The following is a 27,577-nucleotide window of genomic DNA, read 5'->3' on the forward strand; positions in this document are numbered from 1 at the left end:
TTTAAAATGTGTTTGCGTATATTTGAATTCCTGGAGGTTTCTTGTCAGCAATGAAGTGATTGTGGAAAACTAATAGTTTGTAAAGTTGTTCTTTGCCTTTTCCTAGAATCACAGAAGTGTTGTTTTTGTTTTTTTTTAAGTTTATTTATTTTGAGAGAGAGTGTGCACAAGGAAGGGGCAGAGAGAGAATCCCAATCAGGCTCCATGTTCAGCACAGAGCCCAGTGGGGCTCAATTCCCCCAACCATGAGGTCATGACCTGAGCTGAAGTCAACTGACTGAGCCACCCAGGCGCCCCAAATGACAGAGGGTTTAATGCAGTCATCAGATGAGTGCTTTTAAGACTCCTTGGCTCTACCGAAGCCAGGAGGGAGTATAGGTATGTGTTTTAAACTAAAAACACATAAAATTATTTCAAGCACTCCTCTCCCAATCCTCCACCCCCCAGAGGGAACCACTGCTAATGATGTTTATTTTCTTTTCCCAGAAAATTATAATACATATTCAAATAGATATATATGTGTGGTTGAATGCATGAAAAATGTATATTTCTGAGCTTCTCCCTTTTTCCTCCTTAATAACATCTTGAAGATCTTTCCATATAAATAGCCACATAGCATCCCATTGTATCTTTTTAATAGCTACATAGCATCCCATTGTATCATTGTGTACTTCCATAAGGATATGTTCCTTGCTAGGTACTTTATTTTCAACTCACCAACACTGCCCTCCACCCTCTCCTGTTACAAACATGGGGAGTTTTAAAAGTCCCTCCAATCATGTCTCTATTGTCTCTATTTCCCTGTTCTGCTCCATTCTCCTAAAGAAGGTTCTTGTTACTATTATATTTTTTTTTTGCCTACAAAACAGGGCTTTATTGGAATTTAAAATTCTTAATTAAAATTTTTTTTAACATTTATTTATTTTTGAGAGACAGAGACAGAGCACAAGGAGGGGAGGGGCAGAGAGAGAGGGAGACACAGAATCTGAACCAGGATCCAGGCTCTGAGCTGTTAGCACAGAGCCCGATGTGGGGCTTGAACTCACGAACCCTGAGATCATGACCTTGAGCTGAAGTCGGACGCTTAACCGACTGAGTCACCCAGGTGCCCCTAAAATTCATAAATTTTTAAATCAAAGGAATAAAATTTAAAACAAAACATATATATTTTTTTAATTTTCTATTATTTTCTATTCTTAGATTTTATTTCCAATTTTAATATAAATTCTAGTTAGTTAACATATAGTATAATACTGGTTTCAGGAGTAGAATTTAGTGATTCATCACTTACTTATAATATGCAGTGCTCAATGCAGCAAGTGCCCTCCTTAATGCCCATCACCTATTTTAGTCCATCCCACCCCCCACCTCCATTCTAGCAACCCTCAGTTTGCTGTCTTTAGTTAGAAGTCTCTTATGGTTTGCTTCTCTCCCTTCTCACCTCCCCTGTGTTCATCTGTTTTGTTTCTTAAATTCCACATATGAGTGAAATCATACGGTATTTGTCTTTCTCTGAATGACTTATTTTGCTTAGCATAATACACTCTGGCTCCATCCATATAGGTGCAAATGGCAAGATTTCATTCTTTTTGATGGCTGAGTAATATTCCATTATATATGTGTCCATTATATATAATATCCATTATATATACACATATATACATGTATACACATATACATATACACACACCATCTTTTTTAAAAAAAATTTTTTTTAAGATTTTTTTTTTTAACGTTTATTTATTTTTGAAACAGAGAGAGACAGAGCATGAACGGGGGAGGGTCAGAGAGAGGGAGACACAGAATCTGAAACAGGCTCCAGGCTCTGAGCTGTCAGCACAGAGCCCGACGCGGGGCTCGAACTCACGGACCGCGAGATCATGACCTGAGCTGAAGTCGGCCACTTAACCGACTGAGCCACCCAGGCGCCCCTCAAAAAAATTTTTAAGGTTTATTTATTTTTGAGAGAGAGCGTGAAGAGGAGAGGGGCAGAGAGAGGGGGAGACACAGAATCCGAAGCAGGCTCCAGACCCTGAGCAGTCAACACAGCCCGAAGTGGAGCTCGAACTCATGAACTGTGAGATCATCACCTGAGTTCAAGTCAGACGCTTAACTGACTGAGCCACCCAGGTGCCCCAACACATCACATCTTCTTTATCCATACATCAGTTGATGGACATTTGGGCACTTTCCATAATTTGGCTGTTGTTGATAATACTGCTATAAACATTGGGATGCATGTGCCCTTTCAAATCAGTATTTTTGTAGACTTTGGATAAATATCAAAGGCTATAAATCTGCTTAAATTGCTGGGTCGTAGGGTAGTCCGTTTTTTAACTTTTTGAGGAAACTCCACACTGTTTTCCAGAATGGCGGCACCAGTTTGCATGCCCACCAACAGTGCATCAGAGGGTTCCCCCAGAACATGTTCTTGTTCTTTCTCAAGGCAGCCTTGCATGTTCTTGCAATCACAGAATATTCTCATCCCAGCAAAGAGAAGAATCCAGCTGGGCAAGGGTTTTGTTTGCATTAATTCTTAAGTTGGCAATATCTGATAGCAGCTACTCAGGAGTAAGTAATGATGAAGAAGACAATCCATTTTGCCAGAGTGGAGCTGCAAGGTCTGATCCCTGGGAAGACAGGATTTCTGAATGTATCTTCTTTATATAGGGTATGGCTTTATTAGTAAATTCCATTTTCTGTATTTTCTCTCCAATGCATGGGATGCTTAGGGACCTGGAACGGCTTTGCTACTTGCTTCGTGTCTTCACCTTTCTGAGATAAAATTCCCTTTAAAATGGAAAATAATACATATGGTTACTTTTATTTTTGAGAATGGAGTTAGGGACTAATATACTTTTTCTTTCTGAAATTTTGTTTTCTCCTTATAAAAATACTTGTTATAGAAAATATTGAGAACACTGAAAGGTACAGAGAAAAAAATCACATATAAGCACCATTTATTGACATTCACTGCTAATCTTGCCAAATTCCTCTTAAGATAGAAAGCACAAAGGGAGGGAGGATGGGATGAAAAGAAAGAAAAAAAATGTTGGTATTCTTTTCACTTACCGTGTTATTTCATGTTATCAAAAGTTCTTTATAAACATTTCAATGGGCTACATAACATCATAAAGATGGGTCATAATTTCTAACATTCCTTTGCTGCTTAACATTTTGTTTTCAATTTTTCCTGACAATAACTTGGACTTCCATAAATTTTTGTCAATGTGGGATGGGATTACACTAAAGGTTTAGTAAGAATGTTTTAGGGCTTTTGAGAGACAAGTTTACACTCAGCTTTACATTAGAAGGTCACATCATCCTCACACTAATTGCTTGGGTTTAAAAAGCTATGGAATAGTTCGCCATAATTTATAATTACTGTACTGTGTTAGAAAAGTTTGAAACAACTGTATTAAATATTTTATTAAAATATAAATTATATTGGGGCGCCTGGGTGGCTCAGTCGGTTAAGCGGCCGACTTCAGCTCAGGTCATGATCTCGCGGTCCATGAGTTCGAGCCCCACCTAGGGCTCTGTGCTGACAGCTCAGAGCCTGGAGCCTGTTTCAGATTCTGTGTCTCCCTCTCTCTGAGTGTCCCCCGTTCATGCTCTGTCTCTCTCTGTCTCAAAAATAAATAAACGTTAAATTTTTTTAATATAAATTATATTAAATGTTTTATAACTTGGAAAAAATATATAGTTCAAGGGTGTAAAGTAGAAAGTGAAAGCCCCTTTCTTAACAATCCCAACCCTCAGACGTTACTGAAATTAAATGTTTTGTTATATCTCCTTCCAGATACGCATCTTTGATTTTTTGCCTTCAAATATATATCCTACATTTGGAAAATTTCTGTTGGTTAGATCTCTTGACGTAGTCAGTGGATATGCGTTATTTAAAAAATATTCCACAAATTTTTTTTGATAAAAATTTTTAAGTAGTTTCAGGATCACAGAAAAATTGACAGTAAAGTGTAAATGACCCTTTTCCCCTACATGCATAGTTCCCCCGCATTCTCAACATCCCCCCACCGGAGTGGTACATTTGCCAGAATTGATGAGCCTGCACGCACACATTGGGCATTCACTTTCAAAAGCATGATATGCGTTGCAAAATCTCCTTTTCCCCACCCCACACCCCTCAAAACAATTTGCATCAATAAAGATACACATCAATCGTAAAGTGGAGACAAACAACGAAACAAAAACCATGTTCTCTATACAAAACCTAAAATTAGAGAAAAAAACTAAGAATTTAAGTCGGCCGTTAGAACCATCACCTAGAGGCACTATTGACCATGCGGTGAATTTAATTTCGTCAGGCAACTTCTACAAGTGGATGCAGGATGTGAGATACACATAGGGAAAACTCTCCTTCCATGTTGGTAAAACAAAGTACAACAGCTGTGACAATAAAGAGTTCCCTCTTGGCCCTCTTTCCCAGGAATCTACCCAGTCGGCATCTTGGGAAAAGCAATTTAGCATCCTCAACTCCCTAGCAACCCAAGTCTCCTTTAGAAACGTCGGACTCCTGAGTGATTGATGGTGATCATACCCAATATCATCTTTTCCTTTGCCCTTTCCAACCAATCGAATGGAAGCAGGGGCCTAGGGGCGTTCCCACCGCTGCCAGGGCGGGCAGTGTCTGTCTTACGTCTGCTATGCGTCATCAGTCTGCGCTGAGCGCACGTTTGGCCATTGCGCTCAGGGCAGCGGTTACCTTGTCACAGCAATGAGCTGCGCGGGGGCGGCGGCGGTTCGCTCCCTGTGGCGGCTGCGCACGGGCGCCCTGCGGCCTCTCCCAGGTAAAGAATCAGCGCGGCCGCATAAGCGCGCTAAACCGCCGAACCAGGGAATTTTCGCCTGTGACTTGGGCCGTAGAGGTCACGGGGCAGACGTCGTATACGTCATAGGGCTGCGACGGCGCGCGACTGCGAAATGGGAAACTCGGACCGCTGACAGGAGGGGCGGAGGTTGTGGTGCTCTGGGGGAATGTGGGGCGGGAGGGCGTGGTTTTCGGCTGGGGCGCGCTGGAGTGTCCGTTCGCAGTTGGCACGCGGGAGAATGACATAATTGTACACCTCTGACGGGACGTCACTGCCGGTGTCGTCGGCATTCCAGGCTGAGGACAGGTGGAGGGAGACCTTGCAAGTTCAGTGTCTATGGGCGTCATCATAGCCTTCTTTTGGAGCCCTGCTAGGCAAAGTAGTCGCGCGACCTGCCGCGTGGGCTTGTTAGAAGTGCAGGTCCCACTCCTGACTTACAGGGTCGCATTGTCTGTAGTTTAGCTAGACCTTCGAATGTCTTGCATGTACTAGAAAGTTTGAGAAGCACCTGGGTAGTGGAAGGGCCATAGAGTTTGGAGTAGGGAGATGAGTTAGGATCCTGGGTCCTTCTCCTATCCTCTTTTCATCAGAGCTGCCTCAGAAAATTGTGAAGTCGTTTTCTGAAAGTTGAGTCGTTCGTATACCACCTGAAGATTTTTACCTTTTAGCAATATCACTTGTACTTTTGATTACCAAATGTGTTTTTTCTATAACCGTGTTCCATCTTTTAAAAATATTTATTTTTATGGGGGGAGGAGAGCACAATCGGGGGAGGGACAGAGAGAAGAGGACAGAGGATCCGTATCGGGCTCTGAGCTGACAGTCTCACAGCAGTGAGCCGGATGTGGTGGGGCTCCAACTCACCAAACCGAGAGGTTGTAACTTGAACCGGAGTCAGGATGCTCAACCGACTGAGCACGTCAGTGTGTTCCATTTTTAAATTAAATAATTTCACGGAAGCTAAGTTCTTATGGTGAAGACGGAAAACCAAGTATTGCCTGGCCCAAATAGACTAATCAAAAAATGAATGGGTTAAAAACAAAAAGTACGTTGTATTAGACACTATTGCCTACCAAGACTTGAACCCCGAACAGTCTTTCTGGGTGGGGGAAAAAAAGATTAGCAAGTATTAGGAAGGTATTTGTAAACTGAGACATTCTCCTTCATGAAATCAAAGGGATTGCAAAAGAATTTAAAAGAGAGTAACTCTTAACTACGTGGGTGTTATTAAATGCATGTTCATAAGCCACTTAAGATCTTCCTGTATACTACTTTAAATCTCCTAGGTACCATCATTATTAGATTTTTCACACTGTGGGAAAGCACTAACTTAAAATGATACATTTGAGAGCTTCTAGCACAGGGCCTCAACTTATTTTTTCGCAATTTTAAAGTGTGTGACAATGCAGGCAAAACTCAATGCAGGATATTTAAACATGACTTTTAATGCTCCTTTGTTGAGCCAATGAGCATAACAATAAAAATCATTCTTTATCACTTATAAAGTTACTTTGCTTCCTTTATCTCATTTTATCTTCATGATAATTCAGTAAGAAAAGTGTTACTATTGTAGGTTTCCTTAAAAAGGAAAAAACCTGATTATTGCCAATTTTATATGTAAGAAATGGCAATTCTGATTTGTCCAAGGTTAGTGTTAGAGAATAGAACATGTATACGGTGCATTGGTGGCTCAGTCGGTTAAGCGTCCAACTATTGGTTTCAGTTCAGGCCATGATCTCACATGGTTCGTGGGTTCGAGCCCCTCAGCTCTGCTGGTGTGGAGCCTGCTTGCAATTCTGTCTGTGCCCCTCCCCTACTCGCTCGCTCTCCCTCAAAATAAATAAGTAAACTTAAACAAACAGGACACAGTTTCTGGCTCTAGCTCTGTGCTCCTTCTGTGGTTCATCCCATACTTTTTAAAGATACCTTACAGAGATTGTGAAAAGATAAAAATGGCAAATAATACAACCCAATCCTCCACACACCCCACAAAAAATCATTTATTAGGTGCCTGAGCCTGGAAAAGTGCAGTGCTGGGGAACTGTGTGGTATGTTTTTAGTACAAATACAGTCCTGCCCATCAGAAGTCAGCTGTGTGTTTACACTCATCCTGTGTACTCAGCCCCTTGCTATTTCTCGTGAAATGTGTTTTTAAAAAACGAATCCTGGGCTGTAAGTTCTTTCCTATTAACATGTTTTGGGATGGGAGTAACAAATGAAAGAACAAGCAAACAAGATTATCTTGAGAAGTAGAGCCAGCTCATTGTTTTCAATTCCAATTCCTAGGAGTCCTATTTCTGTAAGGAGGTAAGATTCATGGGAGCATCAGTCCTTGGACCTGGAGGAGAAAACTTTGGACAGGCAACCCTGACTTTGTCAAATGTGTCAAATTGTTCTCCATAAGAGAACATGGTCATGGGGGCACCTGGGTGTCTCAGTTAAGCATCTGATTCCTGATTTCAGCTCAGGTCATGATCTCACGGTTTGTGAATTTGAGCCGCATGTCGGGCTCTGCAATGACAGTGCAGAGCTTGCTTGGGATTCGCTCTCTGCCCCTCCCCTGCTCTCTCTTTCTCTCTCTCTCTCTCTCTCTTTCTCTCTCTCAAAATAAATAAATTTTTAAAAATAATGATAATAAAATAATAAGAAATCACAAAAACTGGACCACAGTGACCCACTGTCTGATGGCACAGATCTGAGTGGTACATTACACTCAGCAGAACTTGCACTCCATCTAGTTTTTGGTGTCCAGTTCCTGGACTCCATCCAGTTTCTTGAGTCAGGCAGGCACAGTGAGATGGAGCAGGTCCTGCAGAAGAGTGGATTAGAGCTGGGTCACAAGGCCTCAGACCCCCATATCCTTGCTCCTTTGTTTAGTGAAGCATTTAAAACCCCAGAATACAGAATCACTCAGATTTCAGCAGACCTACCCCATCACCTGTGTCCAAAGCACTCAAACCTTTTTTAATAAAAAAAGTGAAGTTTTGCACACATTTTCAGGGTGTTGAAGTTAGCCTAAATGAATAGAAGTATGTGTTAAAGATATGGTAGTCATGCATAAGAGCCTTAAGACACATCTCAAGATGACACCAGTACAAGTCAAAGTTCACATGACAGCTGCGTCCATGGGGTCTGCATTTTCATATCTACAAAAAGAGCTGATAACATCTTATACACATAACAACACATTGGAAGGCTCTTAGGGGAAAAAACTTTGGGGATGCCTTAATGCAAGGCTCAGAGAATACAATCAAGGCGTTAACGATTAGGAGATCTTTTTTAAGTTTATTTCATTTATTTTGAGAGAGAAAAAGAGAATGTGAGCAGCGGAGGGGCAGGGAGGGAGAGAAAGAATCCCAAAAATTCCAATGCATGAGATCCCACAAACCATGAGATCATGACCTGAGCCGAAACCAAGAGTCAGATGGTTAACTGACTGAGCCACCCAGGCACCCCTCTTAGGAGATTTTTTTAAAGACAAAGTTTAATCTATCTTGAAGAATTTACATTTTGAAGACAAGAGTTCAGTTGAACTGATGATGTACCATAAGGAGATGAAACTCAAGGTGTAAGGCTCTGCTCTCAAAATCCAACGCCCATGTGTGTTTTGAGAGAACTTAAATCAATTTTCTCAACCTTGGCTGCACAGAACTTTTTAAAAATATGGCTGCTTCCTCTCCCCACCTCGGGGATTGACTGGGGAGGAGCATCCATGGTTTTGACAGCTCCCTAGGAGTTCTTATGCAGCCAGCATTGGGAACGAAGAGGCCTGAGGGGAGGTGAACTGGAGAAGCATGCTCATCTAGAGGTCACTGCCACATTAAATACTGAGCCTGTCTTTTTCACTGCCTGATGAAAAGACAGGCTCAGTATTTCCAGATCTTTATATGTTTAACATGAAGCCAGAAGAATCAGATCTTTAGGTAAACTCTATGTTTTAAGTGTTGGTAATTAATTCACTTTTAAAAGGGGGTGGGGGCTGGCTGGCTCAGTCAGTAGAGCATGCAGCTCTTGATCTCAGGTCATGAGTTCAAGCCCCATGTTGGGCATAGAGCCTACTTTAAAAAGTAACAAAACTATGGGGCGCCTGGGTGGCTCAGTTGGCTAAGCATCTAACTTCGGCTCAGGTCATGATCTCGCAGTTTGTGAGTTCGAGCCCTGTGTCGGGCTCTGTGCTGACAGATCGGAGCCTGGAGCCTGCTTCAGATTCTGTGTCTCTCCATTCTCGGCCCCTCCCCTGTTCATGCTCTGTGTCTGTCTCTCAATGATGAATGAACGTTAAAAAAAAGAATTTAAAAAAATTTTTTAAAGTAACAAAACTGCAGGTTTAACAGGATACATTTATGGGGATATCCTTCCTACGAGGAAGTCATCTGTGACCTTAGTTCCAAGGTACCCTTTTCTTCTGTATGTAAAAGGAAACATCTGTTTTACCCGAAAGTAATGAAGAATAAACATTTGCATTGCAGCTTATGGAAGAGGAATCAGTGTCAGATTTTACAGTTCAGGAATGACCTTAGACACTATCAATTGGGCAGCTGTGGATCGAATAATCCGGGTGGATCATGCAGGTGAATATGGAGCGAACCGAATCTACGCAGGGCAGATGGCCGTCCTGGGTCGGACAAGTGTCGGGCCAGTCATTCAGGTGGGTGCTCCGTTATCCCTCTCAGGCTGGCCTCACTGAATAGCGTGGGGATCCAAAGGCCTTCAAGTCATGAATCACATTACGTCATGCACTGTCAAGGGAGGTACTGTCCCCAAGAGAACAAAAATTGGTTACTAAGGTGGGGTCAAGGGAGGGAAAAGTATATTATTATTTGTATGTATCAAGTAGAGACATATAGTACATAAACAGATATATGGTATATCTGAAGTATTAACATTTCACTGTGGGGTGGGCAATTAAAAACGTTTGAGAATCATCACATGAGGTGAAAGCACCAGTTGCTGAGAGGTTGTGATCCTGTTCCCAGTGGAGATATTTTATATTTTATACTGAGAGGCAGAGGGAGGGGCCTGGGCTCTGTAGTCACAAAGACCCAGATTCACATTCCAGCTTTCTTCCACCTCCTACTTCTGTGACCTTGGGGAAGTTACATGACCTCTCTGGGTCTCTATTTCCACATTTGCAAAATGAACTGATAATACCTACCTCATTGGGTTTTCATGAGGAATAAATGAGCTGGCATAGAGCAGCTAACACCACATCTGGTATGTAATAGACACTCAGCACAAGTTAAATTGCCTGCTGTGAGCCCTTGGGCAAGTTACTTAACCTCTCTGTGCCTCACTTTATCTGTGTAATGGGGATAATGACAATTAGTGCAAATTAAATGAATTGCCTTCATAAATCTATTTGATAGCACCTGGCACTTAGGACGTGCCAGCTAAGTGTTAGCTCTTTTGTCTTTCCCACTTAATCCTTTGATGTAAATGGTACTTCTAGCATTCTAGAAGGAAATTACACAATCGGTGATTCTCTGCTCTCCTAATTGCGGAGTGGGCTGAGCATCTCATTTCTCTTTAGTGTGGACCTTGTCCTTAAAGAGGCATGTGTTTGGGCACCTGGGTGGCTCAGTTAAGCATCCAACTTCGGCTCAGGTCATGATCTCGCAGTTTGTGCATTCGAGTCCTGCATCGGGCTCTGTGCTGACAGCTCAGAGCCTGGAGCCTGCTTTAGATTCTGTGTCTCCCTCTCTCTCTGCCCCTCCCCTGCTCGCATTCTGTCTGTCTGTCTTTCTCAAAAATAAGTAAACATTAAAACACAAAAGGCACTTGCAGGTCTCAGAACTTCTGGAGCCATGGTTCATGGCCCGCTAACCTGGAATGGAGATAATGGCTCTTCTCCTGGTTTGCTGGCACTCTCTTCTCCATATCCAAGATGCTTTTTAGTCCGATGCTTCGCTTTTTCCTTGGGTGATTGAAGGGGAAGGGGAGAAATAGCGGTTCTCATTCTTCCTCCATCTCCCTTGTGCTTCCTGTCTCCCACAAGGACAGGGCATGGAGCTTCCTTGGCATGTAGCAGGTGGTCTCTGAGTAATGCTTGCATTTATTTTTATGTTTTTCTTACAGAAAATGTGGGATCAAGAAAAGGACCACTTGAAAAAGTTCAACGAGTTGATGGTTGCATTTAGGGTGCGGCCCACCATTCTGATGCCCTTCTGGAACGTGGTGGGGTTTGCACTGGGTATGTGTCCAGAAGAGCTTGCTTGAGCTTAGGGATCTGGGGCGATTACATCGTTAAAGTACTGAATCCACAGTTCTTTCTGTGTCCTCTTACAACCTTTTTGTTGACTTAATATTTCTTAAAGTTAAATTGACTTTTTTTTTTGGCTTAAATTTATTTAAATATTTATGGATTTAAATCAGTGGTTTTATAAATAGAAAGTACAGTAAAAACAAACACATCGGAGGAAGAAAAAAACTAGAGCAATTCAGTTGTAGCCCGATGATGTTCCCTGACAAAGGTTCTAAGACCTGCTCACTCTTAAAAAGGGAGAAGAGTAGGGGCGCCTGGGTGGCGCAGTCGGTTGAGCGTCCGACTTCAGCCAGGTCACGATCTCGCGGTCCGTGAGTTCGAGCCCCGCGTCGGGCTCTGGGCTGATGGCTCGGAGCCTGGAGCCTGTTTCCGATTCTGTGTCTCCCTCTCTCTCTGCCCCTCCCCCGTTCATGCTCTGTCTCCCTGTCTCAAAAATAAATAAACATTAAAAAAAAAAAAAAAAAAAAAAAGGGAGAAGAGTAAATGTTGGGAAAGAAATAAAGATGTACTCACCCCAGATGAGGACTTTCTTCTTGCCATAATCAGAGGGCTAAAAAGAACATTGAAAAGAGAATAGCATTCTTACTCTGTGATTCCGGATTTGACAGTGTGACCTGGTACCACCTAAAACAGCGATTTTCACTGGGGGCAGGTTGCTCCTAAGAATGCTTGGCAGTGTCTAGAGACATTTTTGGTTGTCACAACCAGGGGTGTTTCTGGCCTCTAGTGGGTAGAGGCCAGGGACGCTGCTAAAGTATCCTCCAGTGCACAGGATGGCCCCCACAAAAAGGAATTACTGAGCCCTAGAGCCTGTAGTGCTCCGGTTGATGAACCCTGACCTGACATGATCTCCCGCACCGGTGTAGTGTCTGTCCCATCCTTTTCTGTGCTGGATTTGACAATTCCAGGTGCGGGAACCGCCCTGCTTGGGAAGGAGGGAGCAATGGCCTGCACTGTGGCTGTGGAAGAGTCTATAGCGCATCACTACAACAACCAGATCAGGACATTGATGGAAGAGGATCCTGAAAAATATGAGGAACTTCTCCAGGTATTTGAATATACTCTGGAAATAGCCCAATAAGGGCGAAAAGGGTAGGTAAGCAACTTGGTGGGAAGGAAAAAAAATAGCAAGTTGGGGAATGACATGGCCTTAGAAACCTAGGTGAGTGCCTCATTCTATAGGCAAGAGACACAGAAAGCTCAAGTCATGTGCCCTGGTCACATGCTCGGGCAGAACTGGGACCAGAAGCCATGTCGTGTCTCCTGAGCCCACAACTGTATTCTCTCCACTTCTGGATCATTGATAGATTCTGAGCCAATGCTGTGAGCACAAATACTTCAGCTTAAATAAATTAACCAATAGATATCTTCATGTAATTTTCTATTACAAATAAGGGAACTGTTTAATTTTTTTTCAAGTGTAAATTGGGGGTTGGTAAACCCTGGCCTGGGGCCAACCACCTGTTTCTGTAAATTAAGTTTTGTTGCAACACAGTCACGCCCATTCTTTAATGTGTCTGTGGCTGCTGTCCCCCAAACATTGGCGGAGTTGAGTAGTTGTGGAGAGGCCAATACAGCCAGCGGAGCTTGAAGAACTGACTTTTTCGCCCTTTATAGGAAAAACTTTGCCTACCCCTATCTTAGACCGTAGAATGAAGCTTTAGCCTCTAGAAGAAGATAGGACAACAGATTTCTTTTGATTTTCTTTGATTTCTTTTTATTTAACCAGGTGATAAGGAAATTTCGGGATGAAGAGCTCGAGCACCATGACATAGGCCTTGAACATGACGCACAGCTGGTAGGGGACCTCTCTTTACTATTTGCTTGTGCTGCCCCGGGCACCTTATTTGGAAGAGTAAAGGGTGGGAAAATTTTTGTTTCCAGAAAAATAGATTTCATAGTAACCACCAAAGATAGCAAACCAATACTTTGCTTTGATAAAAAATCAGGCAAAAGCATTGCTCCCAATGGGAAGTCTTATTTCTTTCTTCCTTTCTCATCATTTCCCCCTAGCAGCTTCTTTCCTCTTCCCGATGAGAAACCAGATGATTCAGATTTTCTGGCAATAGTGGAAGCTTCCCAACCTTTTGAATTAAAAGAAATGTTTAGATCTTATGTCTTATCCAGAGAGCTGCAGCCCTGCCATTTCAGGCCATATCTTACTGCTACAAGTGAACGTAGAACATGTTTCTTTTGTTTGCTTATTGTCGTTTTCAACAGGCTCCAGCATATGCTGTTTTGAAGAGCGTTATCCAGGCCGGATGCCGCGTGGCAATATATTTATCAGAAAGGTTTTAAAGTATGTCCACTTTTCTGTCTATAAAAAAGGATAGTAATTAAACAAGGGGCATTGGCGGAAAAGGAAATGTGCAATTGTCATTATATGAATTTTGTTAATAAACTGCAAGAGGTTTTTTTTTTTTTTTTTCATTAATAAAAGTCTCTAGTGATGATTTTTTTTTCTCCTGTGCCACCTTACGCCAGAAGGCTGACTGTTGGCCAGGTCTGTTCCAGTTAATAACAGACGAAGCTGCTGCTTGTTTGGGGCATAGTTAATTTTTTTTTTTTTTAAACATCAAGAATGAATCATTAAGAAAAAAACAGAAATCTTTAAGGGGAAAAAAATTTGAATTTACTTCTAACCAAAGGTAATTTAAAACATGAGGGTGTTGAAGATTGACAAAGCAAGACTGTCAAATCCATCGTTAAATGGAAGACTGTCATTGTCTCCATTGTTTCCAGTGGCCTCCTTAGCTGTTGTTCCTCTTCTCTGGATTTTTCAGTGCCAGAGGGTCCCAGGCTGTGGTTCTTGGCCCTGTTCTGTCTGTCATCTTTTTCTTGGTATCTCATCCTGCCTTGTGGTTGATTCCTTCACATTCCTGTTTCAGCCCAGCTTTCTCATCTTCAAATATCCACCTGCCAGCCGGTCCCCTCCATTTGGAAGTCAGAGAGAATCTCAAGTTCCACGTGCCCCAAGCAGAACTCCTCGACCCCCACCCCACCATCCTGACACCCCAGTGGCCTTCCTTATCACAGTTAATAGCCACTCCATCCTTCTGGTCCTCAGGCCAAAAATCTCTGGAGTCACCTTTGACACCTGCTTTTATCACACCCCCATCCAGTCAGTCAGGACATCCTGCAGACTCTACCAAATCCTTTTTGCGGCCTCAGCTGCTGCCACTCAGGGCCCAACCACCCTCATCTCAGCTAGGTTATTTCAGAAGCCTCCTAACTATTCTTCCTGCCCTGCCTGGCCTCCCACAATCCATTCTCAACCCAGCAGCCAGAGTGATCCTTTGAACCAGAAGCCAGACCTTGTTACTGTTGCTCAGCTCGGAACCCCCCCCCCCCCCCCCAGTGGTTTATCCCACTTTCCTCAGCACAAAAGTCAAAGTCCCTAAAATGGTCTCTAAGAACCCGCATGATCTGGTCCTCTGACCACTGCCTCCTTCCTCAGTCTGCTCCAGCCACACTGGCCTCCTTGCCATTTCTCAAAATACCAGGCACCGTCTTGTCCTAGGGCATTTGCAGTGGCTTCTCTTTCTGCCTGCAGTGCTCCTTCCTGTATATGTGCATGGCCAGATCCCTCACCAGCTCTTGGATTTTTGCTTGATGTCACCTTTTAACCAGCTGAGCCACCCAGGTGCCCTATTGATGTCACCTTTTAAAGGAGGCTCTCCCTGACCACCTTTTCCAGAACTGCAAACCCCGCCCTACTGCTTGCCTCATCCCACTTGCTCAGCTCTTGCAGTTTTTCCCCACAACACTTACCGCCTTCTGACATATTACATGATGTATTCATTTATTTATTTTTGTCTGTTTCTCCCTGCAAGAGTGTAAGCTCTCTGTAGGGCAGGAATCTTTGTTTTAATCACTGACCCATAATAGGTGATCACTAGATAGTCTTCAGTGGGATTGAATGAAGAAATAGCTCTCCTTTGTTAAAAGTCACTTTCACATAACCAGTAATGTAAGAATTCAAGACTATGTGCTTCGCAGCAAAATTCAGTACAGATTTATTGAAAAGATGCTACTGGGCCAGGCTGGGCTCCTGGGTTCTGGGTCCATACCATATGATTTGCTATAAAACTCCAAATCTTCCAGCCAAAAGGAAAAAAAAAAAAAAAAAAAAAAAAGACGCTACCAAGAAACTCAAGGCCATTCTCTTTTTAAAATTTTTTTAATGTTTATTTTTGAGAGAGAACACAAGTTGGGGAGGGGCAGAGAGAGAAGGAGACAGAGAATCCAAAACAGGCTCTGAGCTATCAGTGCAAAGCCCAGCATGGGGCTTGAGCTCATGAACTGTGAGATCATGACCTGAGCTGAAGTCGGATGCTCAACCGACTGAGCCACCCAGGCACCCCTTTTATCTATTTATTTATTTTAATGTTTAAAAGGCCGTTCTCTATGCTTCTTGCTGATGATTAAACTAAAAAACATGGCAAAAGAATGAGTTTGGACCCCTGCTTCACAGTATATATATAAAAATGAACTCAAATGGATTAAAAATCTAAATGGTAATGCTAAAACACATAGAAGAAGCCATAACAGTAAATCTGTGTGACTGGATTAGATTAGTTTTCTGCATAGGATGCCAAAAGCATAAAGCAACAAAAGAAAAAAACAGATAGATTGGACTTAATCAAAATAAAAACTTTGGTGCTTTCAAAGAATACTATCAAGAAGGTAAAAGACAACCCAAAGAATGAGCAAGAATGTTTGCAAATCATAGATCAGATAAGGGATTTGTATTTAGACTATATAAAGAACGCTTTAACAACTCAACGATAAGAGCCCAATTAAAAATAGGCAAAGGATTTGAATAGATGCATCTTTAAAGAAGACACAGGCCACTAGCATTTGAAAAGATGTGTAAAATCATTAGTCATAGGGAAAACCACAATGAGATACCACTAGTGTGGCCAGTGGGTAGTGTGGCGCTGCTCAAATAGTGGAAAATAACGTGTTTGGAAGGGTGTAGAGGAATTGGATCTGCACACACTGCAACGGACACGTAAAGTGGTGCAGCCCCCTTTGGAAAACAGTCTGGCAGTTCCTCAGACAGTTAAATACGGAGTTACCATGTGACACGGTGACTCCTCTCCTAGGTATAAACCCCAAAGAAATGACAGCATATATTCAAACAAATACATATTCACGAATGATTGTAGCAACGTTACATAGCCAAAAAGTGGAAACAATCCAAATGTTCACCAGCTGATGAGTAGATAAGCAACATGTAGCCTATCCATACAATAGAATATAAACTGGTCATAAAAACCCTTCAAAACATGATGTTTGGGTACAAAGTTTCAGAATGGAAAGAGGAAAATAGTGAAGGCAGATGGTGGTGTGAATGTACTTACGGACACTGACCTCTGCACATAAAAATGGTTAAATGATAGGGATGCCTGGGTGGTTCAGTCACTTAAGTGTCCGACTCATGACTTTGGCTCAGGTCATGATCTCACAGTTGATGAGTTCAAGCCCCACATCGTGCTCTGTGCTGACACTGTGGATCCTGCTTGGGATTTCTCTCTCTCTCTCTCTCTCTCTCTCTCTCTCTCTCTCTGTCTCTGTCTCCCTCTCTCTGTGCCCCTCCCATTTGCACTGTCTCTCAAAATAAATAAAAACTTAAAATGTTTAAATGATGTTATGTATACTTACCACAATTAAAAAAAAAAAAAAATGCTAAGTGAAGGAAGCCAGACACAAAAGGCTAAGATTGTAGGATTCTGTGTATATGAAAATGTTCAGCAGAGGCAAATCCATAGTGACAGGAAATAACCTAGTGGTTGCCTAGGGTTGTAAAGAATGGCGGGACACGAGGACCAATTGCTTTTGGATACAGTTTCTTTTTGGGGTGATGAATGTTCTAGAATTAGCTGGTGGTGGTGGCTGTACAACCTTGTGAACAGATTTTTAAAAACTGCTGAATTGTACACTTTAAAATGGTGAATTTTATGGAATGTGAATCATAGCAATAAAAAATAGACGATTTATAGTTATTTATAGTTTTATGCCGTATTTGAAAGCCAATTTCAATCCAGTCTGTTGAATGGGGGAGCGATTTCCTTAATGTGCCACCCTTCAAGTCAGCAGAGCCTGTAGAAGCCTCAATCTTCTGAGATGCTCTTGCTGTTTCTTGCCCTCCCATATCAAAGCTAATTCTGTAAGTATTGCAGTCAGGAGTCTTAGTCCTATAAAGACATTTTGTACAATACTTATTAAAAGCCCAGATTTGCTGCCGTTTGTTTAGCACCTGCTTCAGAACTGATGGCTGATGTTTTATGCTTCTGAGAGCTTCCAGAACAAGACCAGAGAGATTTTCTGAATCCTCCTGGGATTGTTTATAATTCCATTACAGATTGTCCTCGTGTATTAACAAGGTAATCTTGTCTTTCCCTTACTTTACTGCTCTGACCTTTCAGGGAAAATGTGATTTCAAAATTGGACACCATCCAAAGATGATGCCAGGAGGACAAAGGATGTTATTCTTGCAAGCAGGATAGTTCCAAAGAGACAACCTGAGCTATAGTTCTTTGCATGTCTTGGATTCCCTTGCTGTTCAAAGTGTGGTCCACAGACCAACAGCTAGTGGCATCACCTGGCAACACTTTAGCAATGCAGAATTTAGGGCTCCTCCCCAGACTTTCTGATTAGAATCTGCATTTTGACAAGATATGGTGGTTTTCTACTCTGGCCAGAAATTCCTGGATAGTCCTCTGTTCAGTGGAGCCTTGTTCCCCTTGCCTTGAATGTGGGCTGTACTTAGTGACTTGTTTCTAACAAGTGGTGGAAATGATTGAGTGTGACTGCCAAGGCTGCCGGCTCATAAAAGACATTGCAGCTTTCACCTTTCTCTCTGAGATCACTCAATTTGGGAAAACATACATGCCAGTAGTCACGTATGTGTGCCATCTTGGGAGTGAATCCTGCAGCCCCAGTCATGCCTTCAGATGATGCAGCCCCTGCTGACATCCTGACTGCAACATCATGAGGGACCCGGATTCCGAATCAGCCAGCTAAGCCACTCCTCAGTTTCTGACTCGCAGCAACTATGTTAGATAATGTTTGTTGTTTTCAGCTGCTGAGTTTTGGGGTAACTGGTTAAGTACAGCAATAATTAACCAATACATGACACTTAAGCACATTAGATTTGAGAAGCTGAACTAGACGGTGAACTCCTGGATGGCAGAGACCACGTTAGTTGTTTCCATGCCTTCACAGCTCAGCACAGTGCCTGACACTCAGTAAATTTTTGCTGGACTAAATACAATTTTCAGTTGCCATTTTTAAAAAATGAAAACTACCGACTTCGGCTCAGGTCACGATCTCGCGGTCCGTGAGTTCGAGCCCCGCGTCGGGCTGTGTGCCGACAGCTCAGAGCCTGGAGCCTGTTTCAGATTCTGTGACTCCCTCTCTCTGTGACCCTCCCCTGTTCATGCTCTGTCTCTCTCTGTCTCAAAAATAAATAAACGTTAAAAAAAAAAATTAAAAAAAAAAAAGAAAACTTTTTGTAAAAAAAAAAAAAAATGCACACATCCACATGGTGAAATATTCCAACAGTGCTAAAGGTATTTACAGTGACAAGTAAATCTCTCTGCAGACCACTGTTGCTTTTCAGGAAACTGACCACTTGCCTTACTTTGTGATTAGTTGTTAGCAATCTGTCACATAAGACAGTACATTTTTTTCTTTCTTCCCCCCCCCCCACCCCACTTCCCAAAGAAATCGCTGCTTTGAAATGAAACAATATAAACTGCATATAGGTTAAAACACACACAAAAAAAACACTGTTTCCAAATCTATCTCTAGAAGTAACCACTATTAAGAATTCATTGTGTACCTTTCCAGACTCGTTTTAAAACATCTCTTATTCAGGGGCACCTGGGTGGCTCAGTCAGTTAAGCATCCGACTTTGGGTCAGGTCATGGTCTCCTGTTCATGAGTTCGAGCCCTGCGTCCGGCTCTGTGCTGACAGCTCAGAGCCTGGAGCCTGCTTCAGATTCTGTGTCTCCCTCTCTGCCCCTTCCCTGCTCACGCTCTCTCAAAAATAAATAAATGTTAAAAAATAATAATAAGTCTTTTATTCATACATGTACACCTTTGGGTTTGTAGTGTTCCCTGTGCAGAGTGATACTGTGTGTCTTGATCTGCAGTTTGTGCTTTCCTTTTAGAGACCTATGCTGGCCATCCTTCTAAGACAGCATGTATAGATCCACCTCATCCCTCTGACCCGCTAAGCCACCACCACTACCGCGACACTGGCCTCCTGCCACCCTGCAGAACTGCTCTAGCTGCTTCACCCACCGCATTCCCACCACCGCCCCTCAGAACAGGTACTTTCCTCACCCCTTTTATGGAGGAGGAGGTGGAAACAGAGTCTGCAGGGGCTGGAGAGCCTCGAACTTAACCACCAGGTCCCTTGGTTTCTAATTTCCTCTCTTCCTCTGTCAGGTGGACATTTGGGCTATTAATAGCACCAAATTGGGGGACCTCTGATGCTTTAGGCGACCACCTTTGAACATAGTTCTATGGAATTTCAGGAGGAGAGACCTCTCAGGGTTCTTCCCCCTTTTTGGAGGTTCCAAACTTTTTGAGAATGTGATAAAAAGTCTGAATCCTCACCCCAGGGCCTCCTTAAGGCCCTCCTTAAAACTTCTTGATCCGGTGATTTGAGGAGAAGAAAACTTGACCTTTCCCAACAGAGAGGAACAAAAGAAACCTTTCCACAAAACTGCTCTTTTCTGGCTCTGCCAGAGCACAAGGCGCTTTCCTGCTGAATGTATTTTCAAAGGTTTAAAAGGCTTCTCTTGCCTTCGGGGACGTGCTTCCTCCCACTCCTGTCTCCCGAAATGGCAGCCCTGCAGGGCTGTGACAGAACACGACAGGTCCTTTGATCTGGGATCGTGTAGGAAGATCAGCTCCCTGGTGCGCCAAGGGCAATGGAAGGTCCTGGGCCTCATTGCGCCCGCCTGCGGCCACCAGAGGGCGCCCTCGCCCCGAATTCTGAGTCCGGGCGCGCAGCCTGCCCTGCTCGTCAGTCCAGAATGTCCCAGGGACAACGCCTGGTGAGCAAGGCGAGGTCATTGCTACGTGTGGTGATAATGGGGCCCCAGTAGTCCCACCTCCTGATCGCTGTTGAACGGGAATGGATTGTCACATTTGCACACTGCAGGAGACGGAGGGCTGTTCCAGTCTGCTCTGGCCCACTGACTTGAGAGCATCCCTTATCAGGGAGGATGATTCATTTTCTTCTTTAGGAAAGAGAGAGAGGAAAACAGGGCAGGACGATTAGTCTCTGTCTAGGAGTAAAACACGGAGAGACCAGCTTCAAGCATCAAGCAGTATCCAAGGGGCAGCGTTGAATATTTATTCTTCAGTTCACGCTGCTCCCTGGACACACCTTGGTCACACACACCTTCCTCCCATTTGTACGATCCGCCCTTTTTCCAATGACCCTTTTTCCGATGAAGGCGATGAAGGCCATTTGCCCTTCTAAACCGCTTATCTCTTAAGTGACGTCACCCCACACCCTCTCTTATCTCTCCATACTTGAGCTTCTTGCCCTGGTACTTTATTCTACCATCTTGTGGTCACTACCTGCCTTCCTGACGACTCTCCAACATGTTGTGGCCTTATTAAAGTCAAGGGCTGTTCGCACACCTCATTGGCCCTCCGCCAATGTGTGATAGATGAATCTTAGCTAAAAGAAAAAAAAGCCCATGTGAACGCATGAGGTGGAAGAAAGTGAATTGACAGGTGTAATTACGAGTAATGACAAACAATCTTCCTGATCTCAGTATGAACAACCTAGACACTGTGGTGGGACCCGATGAGGTGGAGGCCTGAGGTGCAGGCGGTGAAAGAATTCTGCTCAAGGCAGAACAAAGGAGATACAAGAGCTAGAAGTTTGTTGAATACATTGCAAGGGAGCGAAGAGCAGACTGTCAGTCCAGAGGCAGTGGTGAGGGGTGGGGGGGAGGTTGGAGTTAAGGAGGAGAGGTGAGGAGGTATGGAATGTATGGAATTCTCCTTTTTTGGTACCTGTGCCTAGTTGGAAGTAGCCCATTGGTCAGCTAGGGCTCGTGCATGTTTTGAGGCGGTCACCTCCTGAGCCTGTTAGCATTCAGCCCAGTCGTCACTGGGGGCACTTTTACCTTACTTAGGTTTCCATTGCTCAAGCCTCTTGCCTAAAAGAGGCTTCTACAGAAACTTCTGGATGAAAGGATGAAGTCAGGCAGGAGGGTCAACCTTTGAGTGTCCTCTTGTGCATCTGCATCCCAAACCCGGGATGAGCCTGGCCAACATTTAACCCGCGGCCGTGTCTCAAGTCTTCTTCCTCAAAATGCTTTTATTTTTTGCTGCTGTGTTTTGTTTCTTTAGAATTTCTCTTCATGTGACTTTCTTCCTTAAAAAAAAAATTATTCATTTATTTTTGAGAGAGAGAGTCCATGTGCGTACATATGTTCCCGTGAGCAGGGGAGGGACAGAGAGAGAGAGAGAGAGGGAAAGAGAGAATCCCCAGCAGGCTGGCTCTGTGCTGTCAGCACGGAGCCCAACTCAGGAACAGTGAGATCGTGACCTGAGCTGAAATCAAGAGTTAGACGCTTAACCGACTTTCTTCCTTTTTTAAAATGTCAATTACATTTCTAGGGCTATACAGAATTTTCTAACTCTTAATCCTGGAACACTTAACTGAGCATGCTCCATCAGAGTCAACCCTGAGATTAAAAACAAATGTGCATCTGTTCTACCCAGCCTTCCCGAAGCAGGAGCTCCACGGCTGGCCTGGGGGATAAATGTCTTTTAAAAACTCACATAGGGGCTCTGATGTGCAGACCTAGTTAAGAATCAGTGGTTTCATTCCAAGGGCTTCATTTTAAATCTGCCCCCGAATAGACGCTTTTCCCCTGCTTTACATTTTATTTTTCCGGGCTGATTCGGGATTTCCATTCTGTTCCATTTCTTTCCTGCGCTGTTTTCTGCTGAGACGTGACTTGTAGTTCCAGTGTTCTCCGGCCCATTCAGTGCCATGACAGCTGGAAACACGTTCTTCATCAGGTGGAAACAATGGTGAAGAGCGATGCTCCCCGTTCTGCAGGGGGTGGGGGTGGGGAGCAACCTTTGTGTGATGTTTTCCATGCCTAGCTTCCAACTGGCCTTATTGAAACAATGAAACCCTGTGTGGAGATGCCACCTGTTGCACTTGCTTGCTGATGCTCTGTGTACGTATACGTGCTTAAATAAGACGTGGCCACTAAATGAATAATTATCTCAATTATTTGGTTTTAAGGGAGCATATTATTGTAAGTACTGTGGAGCAAACAAAAACAAAACCTTTAGAACATGAACTTCAGTCCTTTTTTATAACATTTAGAAGAGACCCAAAACATCTCATCTCTGCTGTAAAAGGAACTATTAGTTCTGCTAAATGAAAAACCCAGAGGTTGTTCTCTTCAGCTGTGGTTTGATCCAGGAGCGCAAACCAAATACTTGGCTTCTCTCTCTTCTCTCTGCTTTCCACAGTGTCGATATCAGGCTCACAATGACCGCCAGGGGCATGCATCACCTCCTAACACTGCTCCAGCCACTAGAAAGATGAAGATCTCTTCCTCTAGCTTCTGCAGAAGAGACAAAACTTTGCTTTCCCAGAGTCCCCAGCACATACCCGTCCCTCACCTCTAGGCTCATTTTTCTCCCATCAGGTCACACTCCTCACCATCAGCCAATCACTGTGGTCCAGGAGATTGCGGTGCTCTCATTGGCCATCCTTAGTCACATGGTTGCTTTTTTTTTTTAATGTTTATTTATTTTTGAGAGACCAGACAGAGCACGAGTGGGGGAGGGGCAGAGAGAGAGGGAGACACAGAATCTGAAGCCGCTCCAGGCTCCAGAGCTGTCAGCACAGAGCCCAATGTGGGGCTTGAACTCGTGAACCATGAGATCATGACCGAGGCCAAAGTCGGATGTTTCATGGACTGAGCCGCCCAGGTGCCCCTCCAGTCACGTGGTTGCTCTTGAAACAAATGGAGTGGGGACACCTCCACCCAACCCACATGGGCCAAGAGTAGGGGCAGGGTGGTTTCCACAAAGGAAGCCAGAATTCCCTCACCAGGAGGAGGGAGAACGGATGTTGGGGAAGGAAAAGGCCTGTTGTTCCCTGAGCCCTGGGGGTCATGACGGAGACAAAACTTGAGTGAAGGTAAATGGGGCAGCGGGTTTAGGATGGACTACATACAGCAGGGAGAACTGACACCAGTGGGGGGACATTAGGATAGTGCTCCCGTTTAGCATGGTGAGGACCTGGGTGAGAGCTCTGTGGTTGCAGGCAGAGTAGCATAACGGTTCACAACACCTGGGTGTGAATTCTTGCTCTGCTACTTAGTGGGTGTTACCTAACCTCTCTGTGCCTTAATTTCCCCACTTGTAAAATGACTGCACCTGGGTTGTCACGGATGACCCTGAAAACAACACGCGAAGTGGAAGAAGTCAATCACAAAGGACCACAAATTATGGTTCCATTGACACGAAACATCCAAAGTAGGCAAATCAATAGATACAGAAAGTAGATTAATATTGCCTCCGTTTGGGGCAACAGAGATGTTGGGAGGTGATGGCTACGGGGTTCAGGGTTACTTTGGGGGTAAGAAGTATGTTCTAAGACCGTGGGGATGGTTGCACAACTGTGTGAATGGACTAGAAGACACTGAATTGCGACTTAAGTTGGTGAATTGTAGGATATGTGAATTATATCTCAATAAATCTGTGGATTTTTAAAATTATTTATTTATTTTGAGAGAGACAGCACGGGCAGGGGAGGGGCAGAGAGAGAGGAGAGAGAGAGAGAATCCCAAGCAGGACACAGGGCTCAGTCCCACGAACCACAACCCAAGCCTAAATCAAGAGTTGGACACCCAACTGAGTGAGCCACCCAGGTGCCCCCAAATTGTGGGTTTTTTAAAAGTCATAAGTGTCAAGTGCTTTTAATCGCACCTGGCACATCCTCTCTGCCTGCTCCATCGGGTCCAGAGGTCATGGTTGCTTCTGACTGATGTAGGCCCTAGGGGACTGTAGACCAGCCCTCAAGTCTAAGTTTCCTTTATCCCGCCCTTGCCTTTCTGAATAGTCCCATCATAAACTCCCTGTATTAGCCTCTTTTGAGTGTGCCTCTCTTTGCTGCCAGGACCCTGACCGCATAGAGACTACCTCTCCAGAAGAAGAGCGGGAATTGTTGGCTAATCAGAAAGGACTTGTCAATTTTTGTGTTCAGTTGACTGGGCCACAGGGTGCCCAGACATTTGGCTAAAGATGATTCTATGTGTCTCTGTGAGGGTGTTTTTTTGTTGAGATTAACATTTGAATTGATAGACTGAGTAGAGCAGAATGCTCTCCTTGACGTGGGTGGGCCTCATCTAATCAGTCGAAGGCCTAGATAGAACATAAAGCCTGTCTCTCCTGAAAGTAGGAGGGAACCCCTTCTCCCTGACTGCTGGATGGGGACATTGGTCTTCTCCTGACTCAGGACTTGCGTTGGAACATCAGCTCTTTGGTCTTTCGCAGATTCGAGCTAAACCACTGGCCCTCCCGGGTCTCCAGCTTGCAGACGGCAGATCTTGGGACTTAACAGCGTCCCGAATCACATGAGTCTCTTTTTTTCTGTATATGTAGATCCTTTTGGTTCTGTTTCTCTGGAGAACCCTGACTAACACAGGACCTAAAGAAAAGATGAGTCAGTGATGAGTTTCAGGCGAAATGACTGGGAAAACAGTCAAAATATAGGACAGAAATAAGGAAATCAAATCAAGGGAAGTGGTTGCTTTGGGGAAAATTTTTTTGGTAAACATTTATTTAACATCTGCCCTGTACCAGATAGAGTGCCAGCCGCTGGGGATTGAAAGAGCCACCCAATTGGCTAAACTAGACTCCAAATCCATCCTTGACTATATCTCCAGCCTCACTCTCAATACTGAATTAATCTCAAGATCTGTAATTTTACCTCCGTGAATTGCTTTCAAACTCATTTCTTTGGCAGGTAGAGAGGGCTTCCGTTGGAATTACCATCCCCCAACCCTTTTATTTTTTTATTAATTAGTTAATAAATTAATTAATTAATTTTTAGGTAGGCTCCATGCCTAGCATGGAGCCCAGTTTGGGGCTTGCACTCACGACCCTGAGATCAAGACCTGAGCTGCGATCAAGGGTCTGACACTTAACCGACTGAGCCACCCAGGATCTCCCCTCCCCCAATCCTTTTAGACCCATAACATTTTGTAATGACTTCACTCAGGGTTCAGCAGGACCGTGGCATATTTGAGGTATTTGGAGAGCTTTTGTACGTAGAATTAGAAAATAGAAAGTCACAGGTATCGATCAAAGTACGTGGAAATAAGGTTTATTTTGCAATTCCATATTAAGGTGATAAGGAAGGGTGTGGCTAACAATGTGAAGTGTTTGTTAGGGGATGAGATGGTGTCTAAAGAAAAATTATCTGCAATTTTTCTGCAAAATGCCATTAGTCAAAACAGGGCCCAGAGTAAGGGAAAGATGGGTGGAGGACAGGGGATACCTCCAGAGAGAGAGGAAAAAGGTGCCCTGGGTGTCCTGGGTGACAGCCAAGACTGAGAGTCCCCTCACACTTCATACTTTTTTTTTTTAAGTTTATTTATATTTATTTATTGTTGAGAGAGAGAGAGAGAGACAGATTATGAGCAGGGGAGGGGCAGAGAGAGACGAAGACACAGAATTGGAAGCAGGCTCCAGGCTGAGCTGTCAGCACAGAGCCCAACGTGGGGCCTGAACCCACAAACTGCGAGATCATGACCCTAAGCCAAAGTTGGACGCTCAACCAAGTGAGCCACCCAGGCGCCCCTTTAAGTTTATTTTTATTTATTTTGAGAGAGAGAGAGAGAGAGAGAGAGAGAGCAAGTGGGGGAGGGGCAGAGAGAAGGGGAGACAGAATCCCAAGGCTCTGGCAGTGCAGAGCCTGAAGTGTGGCTTAAACTCATGAACTGCAAGATCGTGACCTGAGCCAAAGTCACCGAATGAGCCACCCAGGTGCCTCCACACTTCATACTTTGTCCCCCTCTGAGGGAAGGGTATCTTAAGAAGCCACAGCAAGGAGGGACAGCTTGGACCACCCCTGCCTCCTTGGAGTCCTGTAGGGTATCATGTTGTCCACCGATTTCCAAGGGAGCCCAGGGGAGGCGCTCAGACTGAGATCATCTCAGGTGAGGGTGGTGGGAGGTTGTCCATTCTCTGCTGAGTGAATCCAACAGCAGGAAGCCTTTTCTCCCTCCGTCCCCTTTCCTTCTTTTTGTTCTAGATGACCGGAGATGAGAGAAAGAATAAATCACTTTACAAAAGAGACGCTGCTTTTGGTATTGATTTCTAGGCAGTGAAGCTAGAGAGTATTTGGAAGTTGTTATCATATTAAAAAAAATTCAAACCCCTGCCATTTTCTCTGCATTCCTATCACCTCTTCACAAGTATTGGCCGCTGTCATCTCTTACCTGATGCCTCAGTCTCCACGTTGGGCTCTGTGCAGCCCGCATTCTCTCCCTCCACATTGCAATGGGATGTGCCCACGTGACTATATTCGGGCCAGAAAAATACAAGCAGAAGTTCTTAGGTGGGGTTTTGGGAAAGCTTCTTAAGGAATGGGGCATAGAGCTAAAACGGACTTTTGTTTTTCCCCTTCCCCCAAATCCTCCTTCCATGAGGGATGTGGATATGATGGCTGGAACTCCAGCATCTGTTCTGAAGACACAGTTCCGGACGTGCAAAATGACACGTGTACAGGGATGTTTGCTGCAGCGCTATTCACAACAGCAAAAGATTGTAACCCATCTCAGTACCTGTTAGGAGGGGACCAGCCAAACGACTTAAGACTCAGCCATATCGGGGATGACCCTGCAACCATTAAAAAGAATGAGGTGGCTCTATTTGTTGTAATATGGAAAAATCTCTAAGACTTACTATACTGGGGCTACGCAAAGATGCAGAACAGTGAATTACAAGTATATATAAGTATAGTTCAAATCCCAGATGAACCACTTCACTCGCCTGATGAGGTTGTAGGTCAGGGGTCAGGGAACTACAGTCAGGGAGCTAAATCTAGCTGTTATTGTACATCAGTTTTTATTGAAACACAGCCCTGTCCTTCATTTACAGGTCTATGGCTGCTTTCCTGCCAGAAAGACAGACTTTGACACCTGCAACAGAATCCGTATGGCCCACCAAACATTAGTTTTTTATCTACTGGCCCTTTACAGAAAGCATTTGTAAACTCTGATCTAGACCTTGCTCTCGTTATCTCTAAAATGGGTTGATAGAAACATGCCTTGGTTCACAGGGATTGTAAGGATTATGGAACACTTAGTTCCATAATCTACTTAGTATTTATAGTAACTAAAACTACTTAGTATTTATAGTAAATCCTCAATAAACATAGGTAATTATTAAGATTTTCTCATTGATCTTA

The 27,577-nt window shown here is 43.9% G+C and overlaps 1 protein-coding gene across 5 annotated transcripts; it reads left to right on the top strand.

Moving 5' to 3' along the window:
- Positions 1–4,676: 4,676 nt before the first annotated feature.
- COQ7 (coenzyme Q7, hydroxylase) lies at positions 4,677–27,492 on the top strand. Of its 5 annotated transcripts, XR_006212614.1 has the most exons (8): positions 4,677–4,808; positions 9,299–9,477; positions 10,905–11,019; positions 12,000–12,139; positions 12,821–12,889; positions 13,312–13,390; positions 19,272–19,433; positions 27,268–27,492. XR_006212614.1 is itself a non-coding variant. In XM_015539886.2 (7 exons), exons 1-6 carry the CDS (start codon positions 4,736–4,738, stop codon positions 13,387–13,389), a joined length of 654 nt encoding a protein of 217 aa, XP_015395372.2. In that variant the 5' UTR covers positions 4,677–4,735; the 3' UTR covers position 13,390; positions 27,268–27,489. The 5 variants fall into 5 exon arrangements, 4 of the variants coding, with proteins under 4 accessions (XP_015395372.2, XP_007087376.2, XP_042828039.1 ...); XM_015539886.2 differs by lacking the exon at positions 19,272–19,433 and having other exon boundaries at positions 27,268–27,489; XM_007087314.3 differs by lacking the exons at positions 19,272–19,433; positions 27,268–27,492 and having other exon boundaries at positions 13,312–13,623.
- The last annotated feature ends 85 nt before the right edge of the window (positions 27,493–27,577 follow it).

Source organism: Panthera tigris, chromosome E3, assembly GCF_018350195.1.
Source record: "Panthera tigris isolate Pti1 chromosome E3, P.tigris_Pti1_mat1.1, whole genome shotgun sequence".
Taxonomy (NCBI): domain Eukaryota; kingdom Metazoa; phylum Chordata; class Mammalia; order Carnivora; family Felidae; genus Panthera; species Panthera tigris.

Excerpts from the sequence above, each read along its gene's own strand:
- COQ7 (XM_015539886.2), top strand. The coding sequence starts at position 4,736 with ATGAGCTGCGCGGGGGCGGCGGCGGTTCGCTCCCTGTGGCGGCTGCGC. Across the intron at positions 11,020-11,999 it reads CGTGGTGGGGTTTGCACTGG|GTGCGGGAACCGCCCTGCTT; the intron begins GTATGTGTCCAG and ends TGACAATTCCAG. Across the intron at positions 12,890-13,311 it reads TTGAACATGACGCACAGCTG|GCTCCAGCATATGCTGTTTT; the intron begins GTAGGGGACCTC and ends CGTTTTCAACAG.